General features: G+C 35.6%; 1 protein-coding gene across 1 annotated transcript in view; it reads right to left on the bottom strand.

Moving 5' to 3' along the window:
• Nucleotides 1-21,630, bottom strand: part of DMD (dystrophin) — a 2,004,585-nt gene that overhangs the window by 1,619,650 nt on the left and 363,305 nt on the right. Inside the window, exons 3-4 of the mRNA XM_082716529.1 lie at nt 5,587-5,679; nt 3,886-3,963 (exon numbers count right to left, since the gene is read on the bottom strand). Of these exons, the coding sequence (XP_082572655.1) occupies nt 3,886-3,963; nt 5,587-5,679 (171 nt within the window). The remainder of the gene's footprint in view (nt 1-3,885; nt 3,964-5,586; nt 5,680-21,630) is intronic.

Below are 21,630 nucleotides of genomic sequence, written 5' to 3'. Positions count from 1 at the left end.
TGGCTGCTCAAACAATGGGAGGTTCTCAAGGTTTTGTATTTTCAGAAAGAAATATGACCATCTGAGAAAAGACCTATAAAATGCATTAATCACATTCTAATTTTATATACTTACTTATCACATTTCATTAAACAATTTCATGAGAAAATACAGGGTGTATTGTCAGACTGATAAATAGGCCATTGTTTGGCATTTGGGAGGTTGTAAGGTTAGGTTTACTTTACCTTTATAGGTTCCTCTGTTTTTTAAACCTTTTTAAAAACAGGAATTGAAGTAAAACATACATAAGAGAAAGCATACTCGAGTGTAGACCTTGAAAATTTTTCTCAGAGCAAATGCTCCTGGGTAACAAGCACCAGGTCAAAAAATGCAATATTTTTGACACCTGAGAAGATTCACTCATGCATTTTACTGCTTCACTCCTTCCAAAATGTAACCACTCTACTGACTTTTAAACCCATGGAACAAGTTTGCCTGTTTTTGAAATCTAATTAAAAGAAATCATAGTAGGTATACTTTTGTGTCTCACTTCTTTGGCTCAAATCTCTTTCAGGGGATTGACATCCCATGTATTGTATATAGCTATCATTTGTCTATTTTCACCACTTTATAATATGCTATCATGTGAATATACTGCAGTCATTTCCAGTTTGGGCTACTACAAATTAAGCTGCTATGAACATTCTCTCTCTTTCTCTCTCCACGTACACATACACACACACAACACAGATACATACATGCATAAAAATGACGATTCTATCCCTCAATACAAAACTATTGGGTTATAAGAATTATGCAGTTTTGCATTTAGTATATAATGCCAAACTTTTAATAGTTGTCTGAATTACATTTCCACCAGTTAGGAGTTCAAGTTATTCCAAATCCTCACCCTCAGCATTATTCGCCCTTCTAATTTCAACCATTTTTATAAATTTGTATTGGTTTCTTATTGCATTTTTTAACTTGAATTTCCCTATTTACTGCTAAGGTTTCATACTTTTTTTTACATTAGTCTTTAATTTTTGAACATCCTCTTTTGGGAAGTTCCTGTTCAAATTTTCTGCCCATTTTTTTGCTCATTCTGCAAAACCTAAAATTATCTTTTTATTAAGATTTTATTTACTTGAGAGGGAGAGAGTGAGAGACAGAGCACGAGAGGGGAGAGGGTCAGAGGAAGAAGCAGACTCCCTGTTGAGCAGGGAGGTGGATGCGTGACTTGATCCTGCGACTCCAGGATCATGAAATGAGCCGAAGGCAGTCACTTAACAAACTGAGACATCAAGGTGCCCGCAAAACCTAAAATCATTAAAAATAAGTAAACTATAGAGGAAAATCATAGGAGAAATCTGGAATGCTCAATAGTATAAAGTTATCAATTCTTCACAAACTGACCTATAAATTTAACTCACTATTGATCACATTCCAAACAGGATTTATATGGAAATTTAAAAGATGATGGGGAAATAAAGAGAGAAATACAATGGATCAGTATAACCAAGAAAACACAGAACAAGAAAAAAAGGGGAACCTAGTTTACCAGATACAAGGATGTATAAAATTGCAGTAATCCATAGGGCATGGTATTTGTGCATGTATAAAAAAAGAGGAAAATGCAACTGAACTAAAGTCCAAAAACAGAACAATATTTGTACTGAGAAATTTTTATGACATACTAGTATTAGAGAGCAATGAGTAAGTAACATTCTTTTTAATAAATGGTGTTGTGACAATTAGATTCCAAATGAAAAAAAAAAAAAAAAGAAAGAAAGAAAAGAACCTGGATCTTAACCCATTCCTCATGCCAAATTCAATAATAAATTCCAGGTAAATATAGATTCAAATTCAAATGATAGAACAAAGAAGCCTATATAGATGAAAATAAAATATAATGACATAATGGTTTTGGGTAGACAAGTAATTCTTTAAAAGGACACAACATTATAAAGTGAACATTTATGAAAATGACCTGTACCAGAACGAAGAGTTTTGCTTTATCATGAAGTAAAAATATAATTCAAAGGCAGAAAATACCTTTGGAGTGCAAAAATGAAGGATTCATATCCAGAACATACAACTCATAATTTTGATGAAGTTCAAGTTAATTTTTCTCTTTTTGAATCATGCCTTTGGTTTCACCTCTAAGAAGAATTTTGTTATCCCAAAGTCGCAGAGATTTTCTTTTATGGCTTCTCTGTTTTATTGCCAGAATTCCTTCTGGTCTTATATTGAAAACTGTGAAATTAATAATATAACATATACAGGAAAGCCAAAAATTCATAATAACCAGTATGTGGGGGCCTAAAATCTCTTATCAAACAAAACCTATGGCTCCATTAATCTACTCTTTAAAAAAAAAGATCCAACAACTTATTGCTTAACATGGTATTTTTTTGGTGGAAAGAGATCAACTACATCAAATAGACTAAATCCAATAATTCTTTGAATTTTCTTCTGTCTTCCTTGCTTTCATATTTTATAATGGAATATGGGAAACTGAAAAAGATTTTTTTTCATGTAAATTCTAATATATCTAAACAATACTCTTTTTGTAAAGGTCTTATTTATTTATTTGACACAGAGAGAGCACAAATAGGGGAGCTGCAGGCAGAGGGAGAGAGAGAAACACGTATCTCACTGAGCAGGGAGCCTGATGCAGGGCTCGATCCCAACACCCTGGGATCATGACCTGAGCCAAAGGCAGCCAGCCGCTTAGCCAACTTAGCCACCCGGGTGCCCCTTTAAGCAATATTCTTAATTTATGTGATATTGATCTTGCGAAAGGATCTATCAGACTAATATTGAGGCAAACATTTTATAGACTGTCTTATCCTGTCTGCAATTCGAAATTCTTCTTGAAAATTTGAAAATAAACAGTTAATCACTTCAGAAAATAATTCAAAAGGTGTAATGTTTCTATAAAGCAATTTTTCATAGATTACATATGACAATAACCCTAAATTGATAAAATCAACCAAATGCTGCACAGTCTTCACTATCGTTTTCCACCTGATGTCTTCTTGGTACCAGATGAGCTGAACAACATATACAGGAAAGCCAAGTACACATCATGACTCATCTATCACTGATGATGGTTATTGTAAGAGTATGTGAGCAATTTATTTGAATTTATCCTTGAAGAAGAGATGCAATATAATTAGGAAGCTACTAAGTGTCTGGTAAATGTATTGGTCGATTAGAAAGGTTGTAGGAAGCTGGTGAGAAAGGAGGGCTTCTCTAATACCATGGCAGAGGGGAGGAATCTCAAAGTCACTCTAAGGAGACCAAACTCCTTTCATCATCATACTTATTTAGGTATAATTGTTGACTTTCTAATGCCATACATATATTTTCATCTAGTTCAGCTAAATCAAACCTAGCAATAGAAAACAAATTTGCAGTTCTGTGAGTTGAAATAGTGATTGTTCTGTGTAACTTTCATATTTGGATGTGGTGTCTAATAAATGTTGCTTTAATTCAAACAAATTTTATCATCATCATGTCTGAGCATACTTGATACATAAAAAATAATAGTCAGCCTAGTAAAAGCCATTTGTTGCACAGAATACTTCTTTAAAAAAACTGAGATTTGCCACTGGACTTCATCTATCCTCCAAATGTAACTGCAAGTAAAATCTGAAAACACCACCAAGTGCCTTATCAGGTCTGAGTCATACCCTTCCCTGGCCCCTGTGACTGCATACATTTATTACTTGAATCATTTTAGCCACCAACAGATGCACATGAACAAGAACACATACTCCAAAAAACACTACTTTGATTTAAGTTTACTTGATTTAAGTCTCAAGAGAACTTGAGAAGCTTTCCCTGCTTTGGGGGAGCCAAAGCCCTCACTCAAACATTAAGCATGTCCAGGCCTCCACTTACATTATTTTTCTGCAAGACTCGCAGTGCCTTGTTGACATTGTTCAGGGCGTGAACTCTTGTGGATCCTTTTTCTTTTGGCTGAAAGCAAAATGAAACAATGTTTACTGCCCAGAAGAGAGGGACAATCTACCAGAAATGAAACATTTATATATTTCACTTCAAAGTTTGAATATTTTAAATGAGCATAGGCTGAGAGGCATTGATATAATATACTTAAGTGCTTTGGGTTAATTGTCCTTGTCATAGGACTTTCTTAGCATGAATCAACCACTCCTCAAGAAAAATGATAGCATTTTCTTTTCCTCAAAAAAAGCTATTTGGTTATCATCTCTTCATTCCACAGCCCAGTTGGGGATTACTGCCTGACCAGGAAAGAGAAAAAACATTGCAAAAGGACTTCTTAGTAAGGTAGTTAAGTGAGGTAATTTCCACACATTTAAGGAAAGTATAAAAGAGACTTGAGCATAGAATAATTATATAATGCCAAATAGGGTTAAAGGAAAACATTTCTGTCAACATTACCTTAACTTGCCCTCATCACTGAAGCTCAAAACCTCAATTATCTTTTGTCCTCCAACCCTCATTCTCAACCCCCAGAGTCCCATCTCGTCCTATAATTTCTAAACTGACATTTACATAGTGCATTACAATATGCAGATTAACTCATTTATCCAGTTGTGGAGTTTTAGAAATTCTGCCATTATGATGCCTGTCACATTGACTTCTGAAAAGAGATCTACATCTCAAGAAAATTTTAAGGGCACAATAAAGTACAGATGGTCCTTGACATGAATGTTTGAGTTAGGACTTTTTGACTTTATAATGGTGCAAAAGTGATATGCATTCAGCAAAAACCATACTTCACATTTTGAATCTGGATCTTTTCCCAGGCAATATCCAGTGTTATACTCTGGTGAAGCTGGACAGGGGAACAAGTCAGCCATGAGATCATGAGGGTAGATGACCAATACACTTACAACCATTCCGTTTTTCACTTTCAGTATACTATTCAATACATTATAAGAGATAGTCAACACTTTGTTATAATACAGACTTCGTGTGAAATTGTTTTGCCTAACCATAGGCTAATATAAGCATTCTAAGCATGTTTAAGTTAAGCTAGGCTAAACTATGAAGTTCAGTAAATTATGTGTTATAAATGCATTGTCAAATCTGTAATGGATTTATAGAGATGTAACCCCATAGTAAGTCAAGGAAGTTCTGTATTATTAACTACAGAAATAATGTTGTACAGCAGATCTCTGGAACTTATTCCTTGTGTATAATTGAAACTTTACACCTGTTGACCAGCAACACCCCATTCTCCATATCTTCAGTTTAGTGTTCTTGTCACAATAAAAATGAAATTAAACTTAAAAACTCATGATGAATAAAAACCTTACAAAACGTTCAGTAACAAAGATGCCAAATATTACAAGCAAATAATATCTATTAATTAGCATAAATTATGTGACTGAAAGATTTTACCTTCTAGTTCTGTGGATGATAGAATATCCCAAAATAAAAATAATATTGCAAGATTATTTCATTCAGGAATATGTCCTGTATTGCTAGTTAAATCAGGAATTATTAAATTAGTGAATTTTACTAGATCTAGAACAACTATACTGAATTAGTTTCTGGTTTCTCAGTAAATTCTCCTAAGGTTAATGTGAACTTTCTTATAAATAAGTCACATACCAGTTTTTGCCCTGTCAGGCCTTCCAGAAGGTCTAGTAGGCGTCTCCCATCCTGTAGATCACTGAAGAGGTTCTCTATGTGCTGCTTCCCAAACTGAAATATGAAATATACCCAATTAAACAAAGCACTCTTCTCCTACCCACTTAAGCCCCCATGTTGCATCACCACTTCCTCATATCAGGGAGATCATATGATAGTTGTCTTTCTCTGCTTGACTTATTTCGCTAAGCATGATACACTCTAGTTCCAAAAATAAAAAAAAATAAAAAATAAAAATAAATAAAAATAAACAAAGCACTCTTTCAGTGATCCATTTCCATGAGTATGCCTTTTAAAATTTAAAGCTATGTTTAAGAATATTTAATGTATCTAATTCTTCATTTGCCAAGGGTGAAGGATGAAAAGAGAACCTCCAAGTAAAAAACAAAAGGAAAATATATCATCATTAGGTCAAGTCTATTTAAGTATGTTTTTTAATAACCTGAGTTACATATCTAATTGGTCTAATTAACTCAACTTTTTGAAGGCTGATTCTATGAAGGAGAGAGAAGTAAACACACAGAGAAACAAAGACCACCTACAATTTGTTCTGGGTAGATGCTTACAATTTAACTGTTTCCTGTACTTGGCTATATCACGTAATTGTAGAGGGTCCACCATCCTGCACCCCTAGAGCATGCTTTCTCTCAAAATACAATTTGGATACTGCCTCAAAATGATCCATTTTCATTATTGCCTGGCTCAGATGTTAGATCTGACTTTAACTGAGTTGAAATACACCTGTGACGGGGCGCCTGGGTGGCTCAGTGGGTTAAGCTGCTGCCTTCAGCTCAGGTCATGATCTCAGGGTCCTGGGATCGAGTCCCACATCGGGCTCTCTGCTCAGCAGGGAGCCTGCTTCCTCCTCTCTCTCTGCCTGCTTCTCTGCCTATTTGTGATCTCTGTCTGTCAAATAAATAAATAAAATCTTAAAAAAAATAAAAATAAAAAGAAATACACCTGTGACATATTGGTGTCTATTTTTCTCAGTTCTTTACTTGGGAATTGTACTGAGAAAGAGTAATAACCTCTCATATCATCTAGTATTTTGGTAGCAAATACTCATGAGAAACACTTCACTAAATGAGTGGATCTTACAATCTTTGTAATATAACTGTGGGTTAGCATTCATATACTCATCTCATGGATGAGACAAAGAGGTTGAACATGTGGCTCTTTGCAACAAAACTAGAAGATGGTAAAGCCCAAATCTTGTCCCAGAACTGTCTAACCCCAGAGGGCTGGTTCTTCCTAGATTATCATGCTGCTTCCAAGGCTTTTTTCTCCTCCCATCTGAGTATCTTTTAAATATTTTATTTCTTCTGTCATGCCCCCAAATATTTTCTTTTTCTGGTTGAAATCCTAAAATCCCTCCACATGAAGTCATTCACAAATCTTTCATCACCCAGGTTCTCTGGAAAGTCGTAATTTATCAGTGACAGATGTTTATTGAGCACCACTAAACCTGAGCTAAGTGCTGGAGCATACACTAGTAAATCAAACAGACATGCCCCCCAGCCCTTGTGGATCTTTGAGTCCAGCAAGGAAAAGAAATATTCTCAAAAGACAGTACTACACAGAAGCAGTAACAGGGACCCAGGCACATATAACTTTGGCAACTCCTATTGTATGGGGACCAGGAAATACTGTCCCAAAAATATCAGAGGATGGGACTGACATTAGTTTTCAGATGCTAAGTGAACCAACATTGGGTTGGTCTCATGCATTCCTCGATCACCTGCAAACTTTGCATTTCAGCCAGGTCAAGAAAAATAAAGAAGAACCTTGGTTTCCAGGAAGAGGGCATCCCTGAAGCTTCCAAGATTAAAAACAGGATCCCTGCTCTCCCTACAGCCACATAGCCATGTCCATGCCAAGTCCTGTCAATGCCTAGGTGTTTCACCTGATGAAAACACAGACAATTTTTCAGCTTTGAAAATTGAGCCACATATATGCTTTGACAAAGGTAACTACAAGTTACTCCTCAGAAATTCTACTCTAATTGTTCTGCTTAAAAGTTCCTGGGGAAAAAGAAGACAACACACAATATGAATATGTAAAAACACCTTTACTACACATAATGTACAAACAAATCTCAAAACAACATGCCATTTTTTTATGAAACTTTAAGGAATGATTTCTACCAATAAGAAGATAAATGCATGCATTATAATTCTGTCAAGAACCTTATATATAACACGGAATCACTTGGCATTTCGAGGGTTCATATTAACGTTTTAATTTTAAGGTCTACAAGTCCTTGGTCTACAGTGCCTTGAAAATGCTATTCTCTTTTGTTTTGTTTTGTTTCATCCGGGAGCAAAATTTTACAGATACAATTGAGAAGTGAGTGGCTTCTAAACTTATCACCAAAAACAATATTACACACTGAAATGTGTCAAGTTTTAAAGAAAATAAAGTAGAGTTATCTGACAGAGATACTTGTTTTTGGTAGAAATCTATATCTAGAATGAATAGATAGATAGATACATTCTTACATACATACATACATACATAACAAAATCTGTCCAACCTGGAAGGATGTGGGTGGCAAAATGTTCATTCAAGAAGAGCACAGATAGAGAAAGAAAAGAGTACTGAGGCACAGGTTAAAGCATGAACCTCAAACCCATAGGGATCATCTAGCATCCAAGACACAAGGACTATAAAGCTTATGCTTTGGGGCAAGAAGTCTAGACAATTGTCAACAAGGCAAACAGGCCAATGTATTTTATAATTCTTTCTTTTAACCTGGAATCAAACAAAATGGAGAGGGAGTAAAGAACTGTAGGCTAATCAGAGGCCTCCAGGCACATCTATTTGTGATACTTAGAAAGCAATGAGGGAATGGCGAAAAAGTTCCTGCTATCATACATGACATTCATAGCTTGTACAATCAACAATATATTAAAGTATCACAACTGACATCCAATTTCTATTTGTTATATTTGCATTCTTTAATAGAGTGATTCTCAGAACGTTCCATCAAAGCATCCTTCTAACAGATGAGATTGAATGAATTTACTGCAGGTCTAGCAGTATAAATTAGGCAGTGACAGAAGATTCAAATGTCTGTGAACCCATACATTTTATTTTTTATTTTTTTATATTAATATATAGTGTATTATCGGTCTCAGAGGTGGATTTCAGCAATTCATCAGTCTTATATAACATTCAGTGTTCATCACATCACATGCCCTCCTTAATGTCCATCACCCAGTTATTACCTCCCTACCTCCTTCCCCTTCTATAACCCTCCATTTACGCATATGTTTTATGTTACAAATTTATGGAAACGTTGCCTTCGTCTCTTAATGAATGTTTTATTTTTTTAAAGATTTTATTTATTTATTTGAGAAAGAGAAAATGAGAAAGAGAGAGCACAAGAACGGGAAGGGTCAGAGGGAGAAGCAGACTCCCTGCCGAGCAGGGAGGGACTTGATCAAGGGACTTGATCCCACAACTCCAGGATCATGACCTGAGCTGAAGGCAGTCACCCAACCAAGTGAGCCACCCAGGCACCCTGAATGTTTTTTTTTTTTTTTAAGTATTTTCAAGCACTTATGAGTGAAATTTCCCCTCCTAGGTCCAATTAAAGTGATAGTCAGTGGAATGTACAATGTTTAGCCTATAACTTCATGGATCTTTAGGCGCTCAGTCTTTTTCTTCCAGTGGTATGAAGACCCAGGGAAAGCAAAACATCTCATTTCTCGTGGATGGTTTTCATTTCTCTCCTAGATTCAAATCCTCATGCCATAACGTTACAGTTATGATATAGCAAAAGTAGCACACCTTTGAGAGGAAGAAAGAGCTGAATTTTATTTTATTTTATTTTCCTTTTTTTAATTTAAATTCAAATAGAATATGATATATTATTTATTTCAGTGGTACAGGTCTGTAGTTCATCAGTCTCATGTAATGCCCAGTGCTCATTCCCACACACACCCTGACTTTTAAACTGGAGTCTTCTATTCATTAGCTGCACTCAGGCAAGTGACTTAACTTTTCTGAGGCACAATGTACTCTAGTAAAATGGGGATTGAAATAATACCAGTTCAGAGCACTCCTTGGAGGTTTAAATGAAACAGTGTACGTGTGGCAAATAGTAGGCACTCGATTAATATAGGATTTGGGGGAGGTATTCTATTACTCTTTGACTTCTCTTTCTCTGACCAAATTCTAGATATAGATACAATTATGGTACCTTATTGAATCTACTAGAAAGTGCAGAGCTCACATATAGTATGTTCTGTTTTGTCTTATTTTGGTACCCCTGTAAGAGTGAAAAGTCAAAGGAAGAAGATGTCTCTCCATATTCAGTTACTTACATGCTGGTAAACATGGATGGCACTCAAAGGCTTCAAGCTCTTTCTCTTTTTTCTTGTTCTTTGGGTTACTTTCCATTAACTCCTCTTTTGTTTATGCCCTTTTTCATCTTCTACATGTACCATGCTTTTTTGTTGCAAGTAACATTTATGTCATGAAAACAGTAACATTTCTTTGAAATTCCCTATCTTTAATGGTTTTCTTTTCAAGTATATGAAAATTATTTTGTGAAACACACAAAATATTAAGTCCTTTTTGGGCCACATGACCCTGTGGCTCTCCATCTTCAGTCCCTTTCATGACTAATACTTTCCTTAAGAAGTAAACTTTTGATATTACTCAGCAGTTTACTGCATTCACTTACATGTTGTCGTCTTCCTTGCTTACCTAAATAGCAAGATTAAAGGACCGTAAAATGAGATAATGATGCTTCCTGATCATTGCCCGTATGATATAAAGAAATACAGAGGCACAGAAAAGGTTCAAAAGAAAAAAAAATCAGATAGGTTGATTGGTAAGTGAGGGAAACAAAGTGAAAAAAATCAAAGTGAGAATAAATTAAAAGGGACAGAAATGCATTTGTGAAAATATTTAAATAACTTCTGGCTCTCAGAGTTGTATCAATTTCTCAACCTGAAAATACACAGACATCAATAAAATATTCCAATAAGAGGTAAAGAGCACAGGAGTTATTTAGCATGACCTTATGGTTACACAAAGGTCAGTCTCTGGACAACTCTGTTGCTCAGAAAGTCAGGACACTTCTCTGTGATTACAAATCTTTACATACTAGAAACACCAGAAAACACAGGAAACACCAAAAATAATTCAATACATAATAGTGGTTACTGCTGACCTGCTCCCATAAAATTACTGCAACCCATTACAGTAAAAATCGGCAGTTTTCACAGATGACTGTTTTATTAGGTATGGATTATAAAAAGTATTTTATAAGAGAACTTTATTGAGGTATAATATACATACAGGGAAGTACATATATCTTAAGAGTTAACCCAATTAGGTTTTACAAACTGAACACATTAATATTCTCACCACCTAGAAGGAGAAATAAAATATGACCAGCATCTAAGGAGCTTTCTCACACCCCTTCTGTATACTAGTCCCTTCAATAATGATCACTATATTGACTTATAGTATGAGAGATAAATTTTGCCTTGAAAGTAGTCCCTTAAAAACAGAAAAATAATGTTGGTTTAGTCTTTCATTTTAATTGATTGAAAGACATCAGGTTAAGGCAGAGGGAATTTGGAAAGGAGAAAAAACATTTGCACTGATCAAATTTGTTTTACAAAGCACAAAAAGAGTATAATGCAGTGAAGGGCGCCTGGGTGGCTCAGTGGGTTAGGCCTCTGCCTTCGGCTCAGGTCATGATCCCAGGGTCCTGGAATCGAGTCCCGCATCAGGCTCTCTGCTCAGCAGAGAGTCTGCTTCCTTCTCTCTCTCTCTCTGCTTGCCTGTCTGCCTACTTGTGATCTCTGCCTGTCAAATAAATAAATAAAATCTTAAAAAGAAAAAGAGTATAATGCAGTGAATAAAAATGTTTACACTCTACCCTGAATGTCTTGGTTCAAATTCCAGTTCTGTCACATTCTAGTTGTGTGATATTGAGCAAGTAACTTGACCTTTCTTTGCCTTACCTTTTCATCTACAAAACGAGGAAAGACTATTACTTAACTTGTGGTAGTGCTGTGAAGATTGATTGATTGATTGTTTAATTTTTTTATTTTTTAATTTATTTTTTTTAATTTTATTTTTTCAGTGGTCCAAGATTCATTGTTTATGCACCACACCCAGTGCTCCTTGCAATACATGCCCTCCTTAATACCCACCACCAGACTCTCCCTCCCCCCACACCCCGCTCCCTTCTAAAACCCTCAGTTTGTTTCTCAAAGTCCACAGTCTCTCACGGTTTATCTACCCCTCTGATTTCCCCCACCTCACTTTTCCTCTCCTTCACCCAATGTCCTCCATGTTATTCCTTATGCTCTACAAATAACCAAAACCATATGATAATTGACTCTCTCTGCTTGACTTATTTCACTCAGCATAATCTCCTCCAGTCGCATCCATGTTGATACAAATTTGGGTATTCATCTTTTCAGATGGAGGCATAATACTCCATTGTATATATAGACTATATCTTCTTTATCCATTCATTCGCTGAAGGGCATCTTGGCTCTTTCCACAGTTTGGCGACGGAGGTCATTGCTGCTATGAACATTGGGGTACAGATGTCCCTTCTTTTCACTACGTCTGTATCTTTGGGGTAAATACCCAGTAGTACAATTGTGGGGTCATAGGGTAGCTCTCTTTTTAATTTCTTAAGGAATCTCCACACTGTTTTCCAAAGTGGCTGCTGTGAAGATTTAAATGCACTTAGAATAGTGCTTTGTTTATAAGATACACTCAATCAATGTTAGCTATCATGAATTTATCCCAAAATACTTAAGCCAAATAATCCATCTTTTCCATACTTCTCCTTGTAAATTTTGCCTCAAAGTAAAACAGAAAGGATAAACTTCAAAGTATTAGTATGGGTTTGAAGGGGTTCATGATTATAAGGTGTCCAACATGTTGCCTGGCATAGAAAATGTTTAATCAAGTTTAATAACATTCTTTGCTTCCTCTTTCCTCTTAAATGTCATCACCTGGAGGTGAAAAACAGAACTTTCTTTTAAGGGTGCCAGCAGGATTTTTGTAACTTGACAATACTTTAATAAGGGACAATTTGCAAAGATGAAGGGAGGGAATAAAGAGACCACTAGAACTGGTAGTAGAGGATAGCTATTATCACTCCTAGACTCAAGATTGGAGAGGAAGAGTGATTAGTGTTCCCTGAACAAAGAAAAAGCCAAGAGGGTCACCAGATGGGAGCTTTGATAGTGGGCTAATGAATGCAACCATCCTGCAATTAATAAACTCCCTGATTTTTCTTTCTTCTTTCCCTGAGACCTTCTGTAAATGCTTTCACTAGTCAAATCCAACTGGAAGTCAGAGAGCAGGAAAGTCTGCTGATATGGTTCACAAAGGTCAACCTCCCAGGGTAGAAAAAGGTGAAGAATGGACCCAGGGGGATAAACCAAAGACTTACAACACCCAAGACAGGGAAACAAACTTTCTTTGACTCAATAGATCAATGTCAGTGATGCCCATATCAGAAAATAAATGAAGACCTAAGGTTTCTCCCCACTCCTCCTATATTATTTCTGTCATTGATAATGCCATATCAAAGGGCCAAATGTATCAGTGAGATATTTTATCTTCTATAATATGGGTATCAATGTACTAGAATATTTTGTGGGCTTTAACAGATGAAAATTAACATATATTATTCATTATTCCTTAGCATCAAATAGTCTTAAAGACTTAAATATACCAGGAAAAGCACTAAAATCTGGGCTACAAAGATAATCAAGAAAAATCCAAGTTATTACTTGGGGATAAGAAGTACTTAAGAACTAAATCTGATAATATAATAGATTTGCAGTGTCTCCAGATATAAAATGCTATTTGGTAGTAGGTCTTTATAAAAGATAATCACTAGGACCCAATGTGTATATTACACTATTAAGTACACGAGAGAAGTTTCAACCAGATTGTACATTAGAACTTTCTACAGGAGCCACAACAATAGTTAATGGAAATCAAGTCATTAGCTGTAAATGGTTTGTTAGAAACACACACACAAAAAAAGTGTGCATAACCGAAAGTTCGCATAGTTTGTTGTCTGATCAAGTCTATCTTTAACATGCTGTGCAATAAAACTGAATTCCTAAACTAAGCCTGAGTTTTCTCAGTCTGTAATTAGATAGGTCAGTACTAATTCAATTACAAGGTATTCTGAAACAAAAATCAGTATCATTATGGTAAGTAATCTTGTATCTTACATTTCTAGACATAAATTTAATTCACACATAGTTATTTTAAAATATATGGAAACATTACAAACCATGATTATAGCTAATTATTTTAAACCACCTTTATTTTTTTAAATATATTATTGAAGTATAATTAACATACAATGGTATATTAGTTTCAAGTGTATAACATACTGATTTCAAAATTCTGTACATTGCTATACTACTCACAATAGGTATAATCAACATCTGTCATCATACAACATTATTACACTAGTATTGACTATATTCCCTACGCTGTAGTTTTCATCTCTGTGACTAATTAATTATATAACTATAAGTTTGTACTTCTTAATCCTGCCCATCTATTTTATCCAACCCCCTCCCCACCACCCACCTCCCTTCTGGCAACTATCAGTTTGACCTTTGTATTTAAGAATCTCTTTGGGTTTTTGTTTGTTTTGTTTTTTAGATTCGATGTGTAAGGGAGATCATATGGTATTTGTCTTTCTCTGTCTGACTTATTTCATTTAGCATAACACCCTCTAGATTCATCCATGTTGTCACAAATGTCAAGATTTCATTCTTATATCACCTTTAAATATGTCCCATATGTTTAAGAAAGAGAGTGAGAGAGAGAGAGCATGAGTGTGGTAAGGGTCAGAGGGAGAAACAGAATCCCCACTGAGCAGGGAGCCTGATGTGGGGTTTGATCCAGGACTCTGGGACAATGACCTGAGCTGAAGACAGTCACTTAACCAACTGAGTCACCCAGGCGCCCCAGAGGTTGGTTATATTCTATCCCAACAATAGTTTTTGTGACAGAGAAAGCACAGTATAAGGTTTCCAAGAGGAAGTACTTCATTTCAAAGCATCTAATTAACACCCTAAACCTTCAAAAAAGAAAAAAAAAATGCTGTGATAATGGACATGCTCACTAGAGAAATATCAACTATCGGCAGTTAGCTCCAGGCAAAATATGGAGGAAGAAAGGACTATTCAGGCTTGTTTGGATCCAGTGGGAAGAGACCTGCCAAAGGGCATCTGAAGATGCCTTTAATTAAGAAGTATAAAACTCATTTATAAAATCAACATTTTTATAATTTCTGAATTACACTACAATGCAATTGTGTGGACAATTTCATGACAAGATACAGCTTCTTCCTAATCATTTCCTTCCCCTACCTACCAGGAAGTCAGCCTGGGACAATTTATTCTCTCTTCTTTTATGGCTATGAAGAGGGTCTGCCTATAGGCAGTGCCAAATCAAGGGAAACGAAGATCCACAGGAAGGACAAAAGTCACATAGGGAAGAATATTTAAGTATGAGTTTCTGTCCCCATTATACTTCTATTTCCTTCTAATAGTTTGAATCATGTGAACTTTTAATTCTGCATTCACGTATGGTTGAAATTGTCAATTTTATATGATTCAACCTCTTGTGTATTAGAAAGACATGAGCAATAAACATTAAGTACTTGATTTACCTCAATCACAATTCCATGCACTGTACATGGATTATTTACATTGCCATAACAATCAATTAAAAAATCATTCCCATCTTATAGATGACAAAGCTAAGGCACAGGGAATGCAAATAACTTGACTAAAGCCACAAAGTGAAAAAAAAAAAAAAATAAAGCCACAAAGTGAAAAAGTGGGAGCTACAAACCCAAACTTAAGCAGTCTATCTCCAGTTTTTCTAAACATTTTCTGCATAACCGCTGTTTGAGCTGGGCTGCTTTGACCATCATGCCATTCAGGGTCACTGTTAGATAAATTTTACTTGCTCATTTTCATAATCTCTTTCAATAAAGTAAGGATAATTTAACTAATTTATTCTTTTTCTTTCCCCTCAGGTTTCTGAAGGTCAGATGCAGTTATATAACCTACAAACAAAATTGCTTCTAATTTTAGGTTGAATTAGTAATTGAAGGATAATAACACAGTGATAATTCTACATATGTACATTAGGAAAATTCTTCAATGTCCTAAGATTTTATTGTTATATCACTCTTTTTGGAGGGAGTTCTGTTAAATCCTTCAGGAGTCCAATATGCCAGGCATGGGTTTCATCAATAAATCTGGTAAATACTGCACCAGAGCCCTAAACAAGTTTTTTTTTTTTTTTAAGATTTATTTATATTATTTTTAGAGACCAAGAAAGAGAGCAGGGGATAGGGGGTGGGCAGAGGGAGAGGGAAAGACGGAGACAGAAAGAGAGAGAGAGCCCAAGCTGAGTGCAGAGCCTAGCAGAGAGCTGGATCCCATGACCCTGAGATCATGATCTGAGCGATACCAATGGTTTTATGCTCAGTAGACTGAGCCACCCAGGTGCCCCAGAACAAGTTTTTAGAATGAAGAATTTACTCTGACATATGTAGAAAAGATGGCTTTTTAATGTTAATTTAATTAAAATAAAAAACCAATATCTCACCCCAAAAACCTAGAAGGCTACAAATCAAAATATAGATATATTTAAGGCAAGCCTTAAGGTTGATGAGGACTAACTGAGCTCATAGAGAAAGTTTTACTTGTCATGCAGTTTTCTTAAGTAAGCCATTCAAACAAGCTAGTCACTTACTGAGGTATTCCATGTGAGATTCATGCAGTTGCATATTAAAGAATATAGCACCTGGGGCCAAATAGGCCTTTATTTAATTGCCGTTCTTTTTCCAACTGTGTGAACTGGAATAAAGTCTTTGGTAATTTGCTTATTTTCCTCCTGTATCAAAGGAGGAGGGTGTTTAAAGTATTCAACTAAATTCGATAGGTGTTATTTAAATCCATTAAATTGTTCCAGGTGCTTAATAATTGGGAAGATAAAACGTAAAAAAGCTACTGCCATTGTTTTCACAGGTTTAGCCACGGTCAGGAAGGAGGTTTACACCTAATCAAATATAATTATAGCATCATGCTATAACCCTGCCAATAGTCGTATTGCAAATATGGTGTCAGCACAAATAAGAGAGACGTCATTGTCACCTGAGAGACTGATAGCAACAGAAGCCCTTGAACTGAATTTACAAAGTTAAATAAGAAATCAACAGGTAGGGCGCCTGGGTGGCTCAGTGGTTAAGCCGCTGCCTTCGGCTCAGGTCATGATCTCAGGGTCCTGGGATCGAGTCCCGCATCAGGCTCTCTGCTCAGCAGGGAGCCTGCTTCCTCCTCTCTCTCTGCCTGCCTCTCTGCCTGCCTCTCTGCCTACTTGTGATTTCTCTCTGTCAAATAAATAAATAAAATCTTTAAAAAAAAAAAATCAACAGGTAGATGTGGAAAGAGGAAGAGCATGCCAAGCAGAGGAACACTTTGGATGCTAAGGATCAAATAAATTAAATTGCATCAATTATTTAAGAAATTGGGATAAATCAGTTCTTAGGGCACAGGGCACACAGAGGGATGGGAGATGATGAGATAGAAGATATGTGAGAGCCCACAGCAGAGAGGACTAGGTTTGCCACCCAAAGGAGCTTGGGTAAATGTCCAGTGGCCTTTTGCGTTCATTCTTTAGAGCATGGTATCTAATTTTGAAGTTTTGACTGTATCTCTCACACTAATATTTACACTGATGTTTTAAGGCAGTTAATATCTTTTAGGGAAGACCAATACTGGCATTGTTCAGAGGCTAATTTTAGAGTTGTAAAAATTTGAGACAACTACTCTGATGCGGAAATATTTCTTGGCAGGGGAGTTGTATTGTTCAAGAGCAACTGCTCTAGATTATAAATACAAGATCCTTAAAATCCTAAGCAAGTACCTACCTTCCCTTCTGAACCTGTTTTGATGGAAGTTGAGGTCACTATCTATGGTAGGTGAACTGCAAAACAGAGCCAACTATGCCATCCTTTCCTGAATCCATGCCCTTTGCAATAGGATTCTGTTGCTCTTCTTCTGAAGAAGTGGTGTCTACTCCCCTGCCTCTGGAATCAGGGTTGGTCATTGCCTTACTTTGACCAGTTGGATACAGTGGAAATGATGACCTTCCACTTCCAAATGTAGGCCCGGAAAAGGTTTGAACATTTTTGTTCCCTTGTTTATGCCTCTACCATCACCATAAGAACATGTCTAAGCTAGAGAGCTGGGAGACGAGACATGTGATGCAGAACCAAGTTGCCAGGTAATCCCAAATGAGGTCAGAGATCGGCTGACAGCCAGATAATGTGGGAGATCTCAGCCAAGATCAGCAAAGATACCCAGTCAACTGACAGCTTACTAGAGACATGTGAATAATCCCAACAGAGAGATCAAGAACTCCCTGAATGACCCAAAGATTTGAAAGAACATTGTATTACTGATATTTTAACATACTGAGTTTCAAAGTAGCTTGTTACACAGTGTTAGCTAACGGATACATGTCCATGTATAAACATTTGTTTCTACAAAGTTGAATGGTGTCTGGAAAATTAAACGGTATTATAAATATGGACAAATTATTTATGAATTATTTCTAAGTGAGGCTTTATAAATTTTGTGAAATATAACTTAAAGAGAGGAAATATTATGTTACTGCTGGGGCACCTGGGTGGCTCAGTGGGTTAAGCTTCTGTCTTTGGCTCAGGTCATGATCTCAGGGTGCTGGGATTGAACCCCCCTTCAGGCTCTCTGTTCAGCAGGGAGCCTGCTTCCCTCTCCCCCACCCCCTTTGTGCCTGCCTCTCTGCCTACTGGTGATCTCTCTGTCAAATAAATAAATAAAATCTTTTAAAAAATGAAACTGAATACAGGCAAAATAACTATCTCTAGATATCAGACTCAATGACTTACCTGGAAAAGAATATAGTCAATGTACTCAACACCGCTCCTCCAATTTCAACATGAAAATAAAATTTAAAAAGCCCTATGGTTTTTTATTATAACTTTATGGGAAAAAAATTCAGTAGTATCAACCTTAAAAGATTTCTAAAGTTACCTTTAATAAAATGAACTCTTCTGTGCTAGTTACATATTGCAGATACGACAAAGACTATAGTTCTTGCTCAACTGTTAATTTGAAGTTCACTTGGATCTTATGAGAAGTTTTAAAAAAAGGTGGACTTCTTGTTCTTCTGGTTGCTAGCTTTTTTACTCTGTTGTCACTTTAGATAAAAATTCCTGTTTATCTAATTTCCTTCATTATAAGCTCTAATTTCCAGTGGTTCATCATTCAGACATTTTCAAAGCAAAAATAGTGAATCAAAAAGAATTCTCTGTGAATTAAACTGTCACCTTTGGTTAGTGTTTTTAGAATAATACATTTTTAAGTAAATTAAGCTGAAAAACAGCCAAAAGGAAGTAGTTAGGCTTGACATTTTTCCTCACAGGGCTCATGTGAAAAATTTCATATTATCTTGTAAATTAATTAGAAAATCTTAACAGGCACCTGTTAATTTCATAAACAGGAAGAATAACTTCATTTGAATCAAAGTTTTTACCAGGACTTTTCCACTTTTACATAATTTAACTATAAAAGATGCCTAATTCAGTAATTCCTATCTATCAACACCTAATTAAAACAATGTGCAAAATGTTTTATTTCATGAAAACAGCAACTTTCCCAAAATATTACTGAGCAAAAGGGAAATTGAAATTCTTTTGGTTTAAAAATATAATAATCACCAGATTTTTTTTTTTTAAGAACACCGAATATTTAGCAATTCTTTTAAAAGGCCAGTGCTCATTTATCTGGTGGAATGACCTACCTCTTGGCCTTTCATATTTTAATATTACTGGGAATGCATTAGCAATCTTTTATTGAACTCAGACTGTGAGATCTGAGATGGAGGTTTAAACAGCAATGTGAAATTAAAGTTAAAATGGAAAATATATTCATTTTCATTGCTTGGTTTAAAAAATGGTTTCTTCTGATTTTAAAACCAGTAAATGTATTTTGTAGAGAAAAATGAAATACAGGAAAATAACACAAAGAAACAAAAAGGTACAATCTCACCACTCAACCAGTGTGAACATGTTAATATATTTTTGCACAGATTTTTTTTTCTGTTTATACGTAACACATTTTTTCCAAACTTGAATTATCCTATATTTCTAGTCTTTCTCTTCCTATTTTTATCTCCTTCTTAACACCCTGTTCTCCTCCTTTATCAACTCAAGTGCCATTTTGCAGTATTTCTTAATTAAACTGAGATAGTCTAAAAAAATTATGAACAATGTCAAGCTTATTCTTTTGGATATTAGAAGCAATTAGTGAGGAAGATATTGTTTTCCTCTATTTAGAGATCAGGAAATTAAGAATAAAAAATCTGGAGGCATATGGGTGCCTCATTCAGGTTAGCATCTGCCTTCATCTCAGGTCGTGATCTCAGGGTCCTGGGATCAAGCCCACATTGATGGGCTGCTTGCTCAGTAAGCAATCTGCTTTTCCTCCTCCTTCTCCCACCTGTCCTTTCTTCCTGCTCATGCTCACACTTGCTCTATCTCAAATAAATTAAATACAAATATCTTTAAAAAAAAGATTCAAAAAGTCTCAAATTAATTCATTAAGGTGTTTAAACTCAGGTTCAAATCCAATCTGACTCTGTAGTCTATAGCCAGCTTCATCCGTACCCTACTCTATAATTTTTGTTTATTGGTTTTATTGAACTTCCCATGATAAACATTTCTCTGCATAATTTTAAAAAACCTTTAAAATTTTATTTTGAAAATTAAAAAGGGGGCATCATGGTGAAGACCCCATGCTTATTATATTAAAAATGGACTTTCTTGTGTTGGCATCCTCCCAACTATGGTCCCACTAAGGGTCCACAGTCTTATTTATCTTAGCCTGTACTGACTGGGATAGGAGCTAAAATGTACTTCTGTCTAAATCAAAAGAGGGTAGAAAAAATGGTTTTTCAAATATAGCCAATTTAAGGGTTTGCAAAACAGAGGGTTAAAAAGTTAACCCTCTGGGTATTTACCATCATGTAGCACTGGGAATTATCCTGACTTTCTCACTTAATGGAATAGACTCAGTGTGATATGATTGTTTTGGGGAAAAGGATTTAGAAGCAAATTTATTAAAAGCCTATTCCTTAATATTTGTTTATCAACCTATCCATTTCTTATTTTATCCCTAATAGAATTGTGTGTGCAATCCATGAGGAAACAGACCAACAGGAATTGATTCATTAGTACATGGGTGGAAAAAATAATACAGAATACTAAATATTTGTATCTCCTTTAGCTCACAAAATAAGCATCATCCTGTATAATTAACACTTCAGTTACTACCAACAACCTTCTCATAACCCAATCTTAACAACACCTTAGAGACACTTAAAACTATGTATGATCTAATGTTTATGTATTCTTTAGTGCCTAAAACCAATTTGACCACAAATTAATCTTTAGAAACCTATTGGACTCAATAGAGCAAAAACAGTGAAGGTAAAGTGCTAAATCTTCTTCTATTTTTATTCATGATCCATCATGAATTGGTGAAGAAGAATAACAATCCTGCCAGTTTCAAGGATACATACGTGTTTAACTGGTATATAACAGGCAATACATGCCAATAATAATCAAAATGAAAACCAAACAAAGTGATGCAGAAACACAACACCAACACTTTTACAAAACCTAAAGGCACTAATAAATGGCATAGCCAGTCAATAGCACATGCATATCTCAGTTGAAACTCTCCTAACAGTACATGGTACCACATTGAAAAACTGTCAGTTAGAACCAAAATAACATCAATAATGAAGTCCATCCCCAATGGTTTTGTTTTTTTTGTTGTTGTTGTTTGTTTGTTTTGTTTTGTTTTTTGCTTTGTTTGCCTGATTGCTTATTTGGTGTTTTGAAGATTCTTCATAACATATCCT

The sequence above is a fragment of the Mustela nivalis genome (genome assembly GCF_964662115.1).
Source record: "Mustela nivalis genome assembly, chromosome: X".
Lineage (NCBI taxonomy): Eukaryota > Metazoa > Chordata > Mammalia > Carnivora > Mustelidae > Mustela > Mustela nivalis.
Note: the sequence above shows the minus strand (reverse complement) of the source record. Positions and strands in the feature narration are given on the sequence as shown.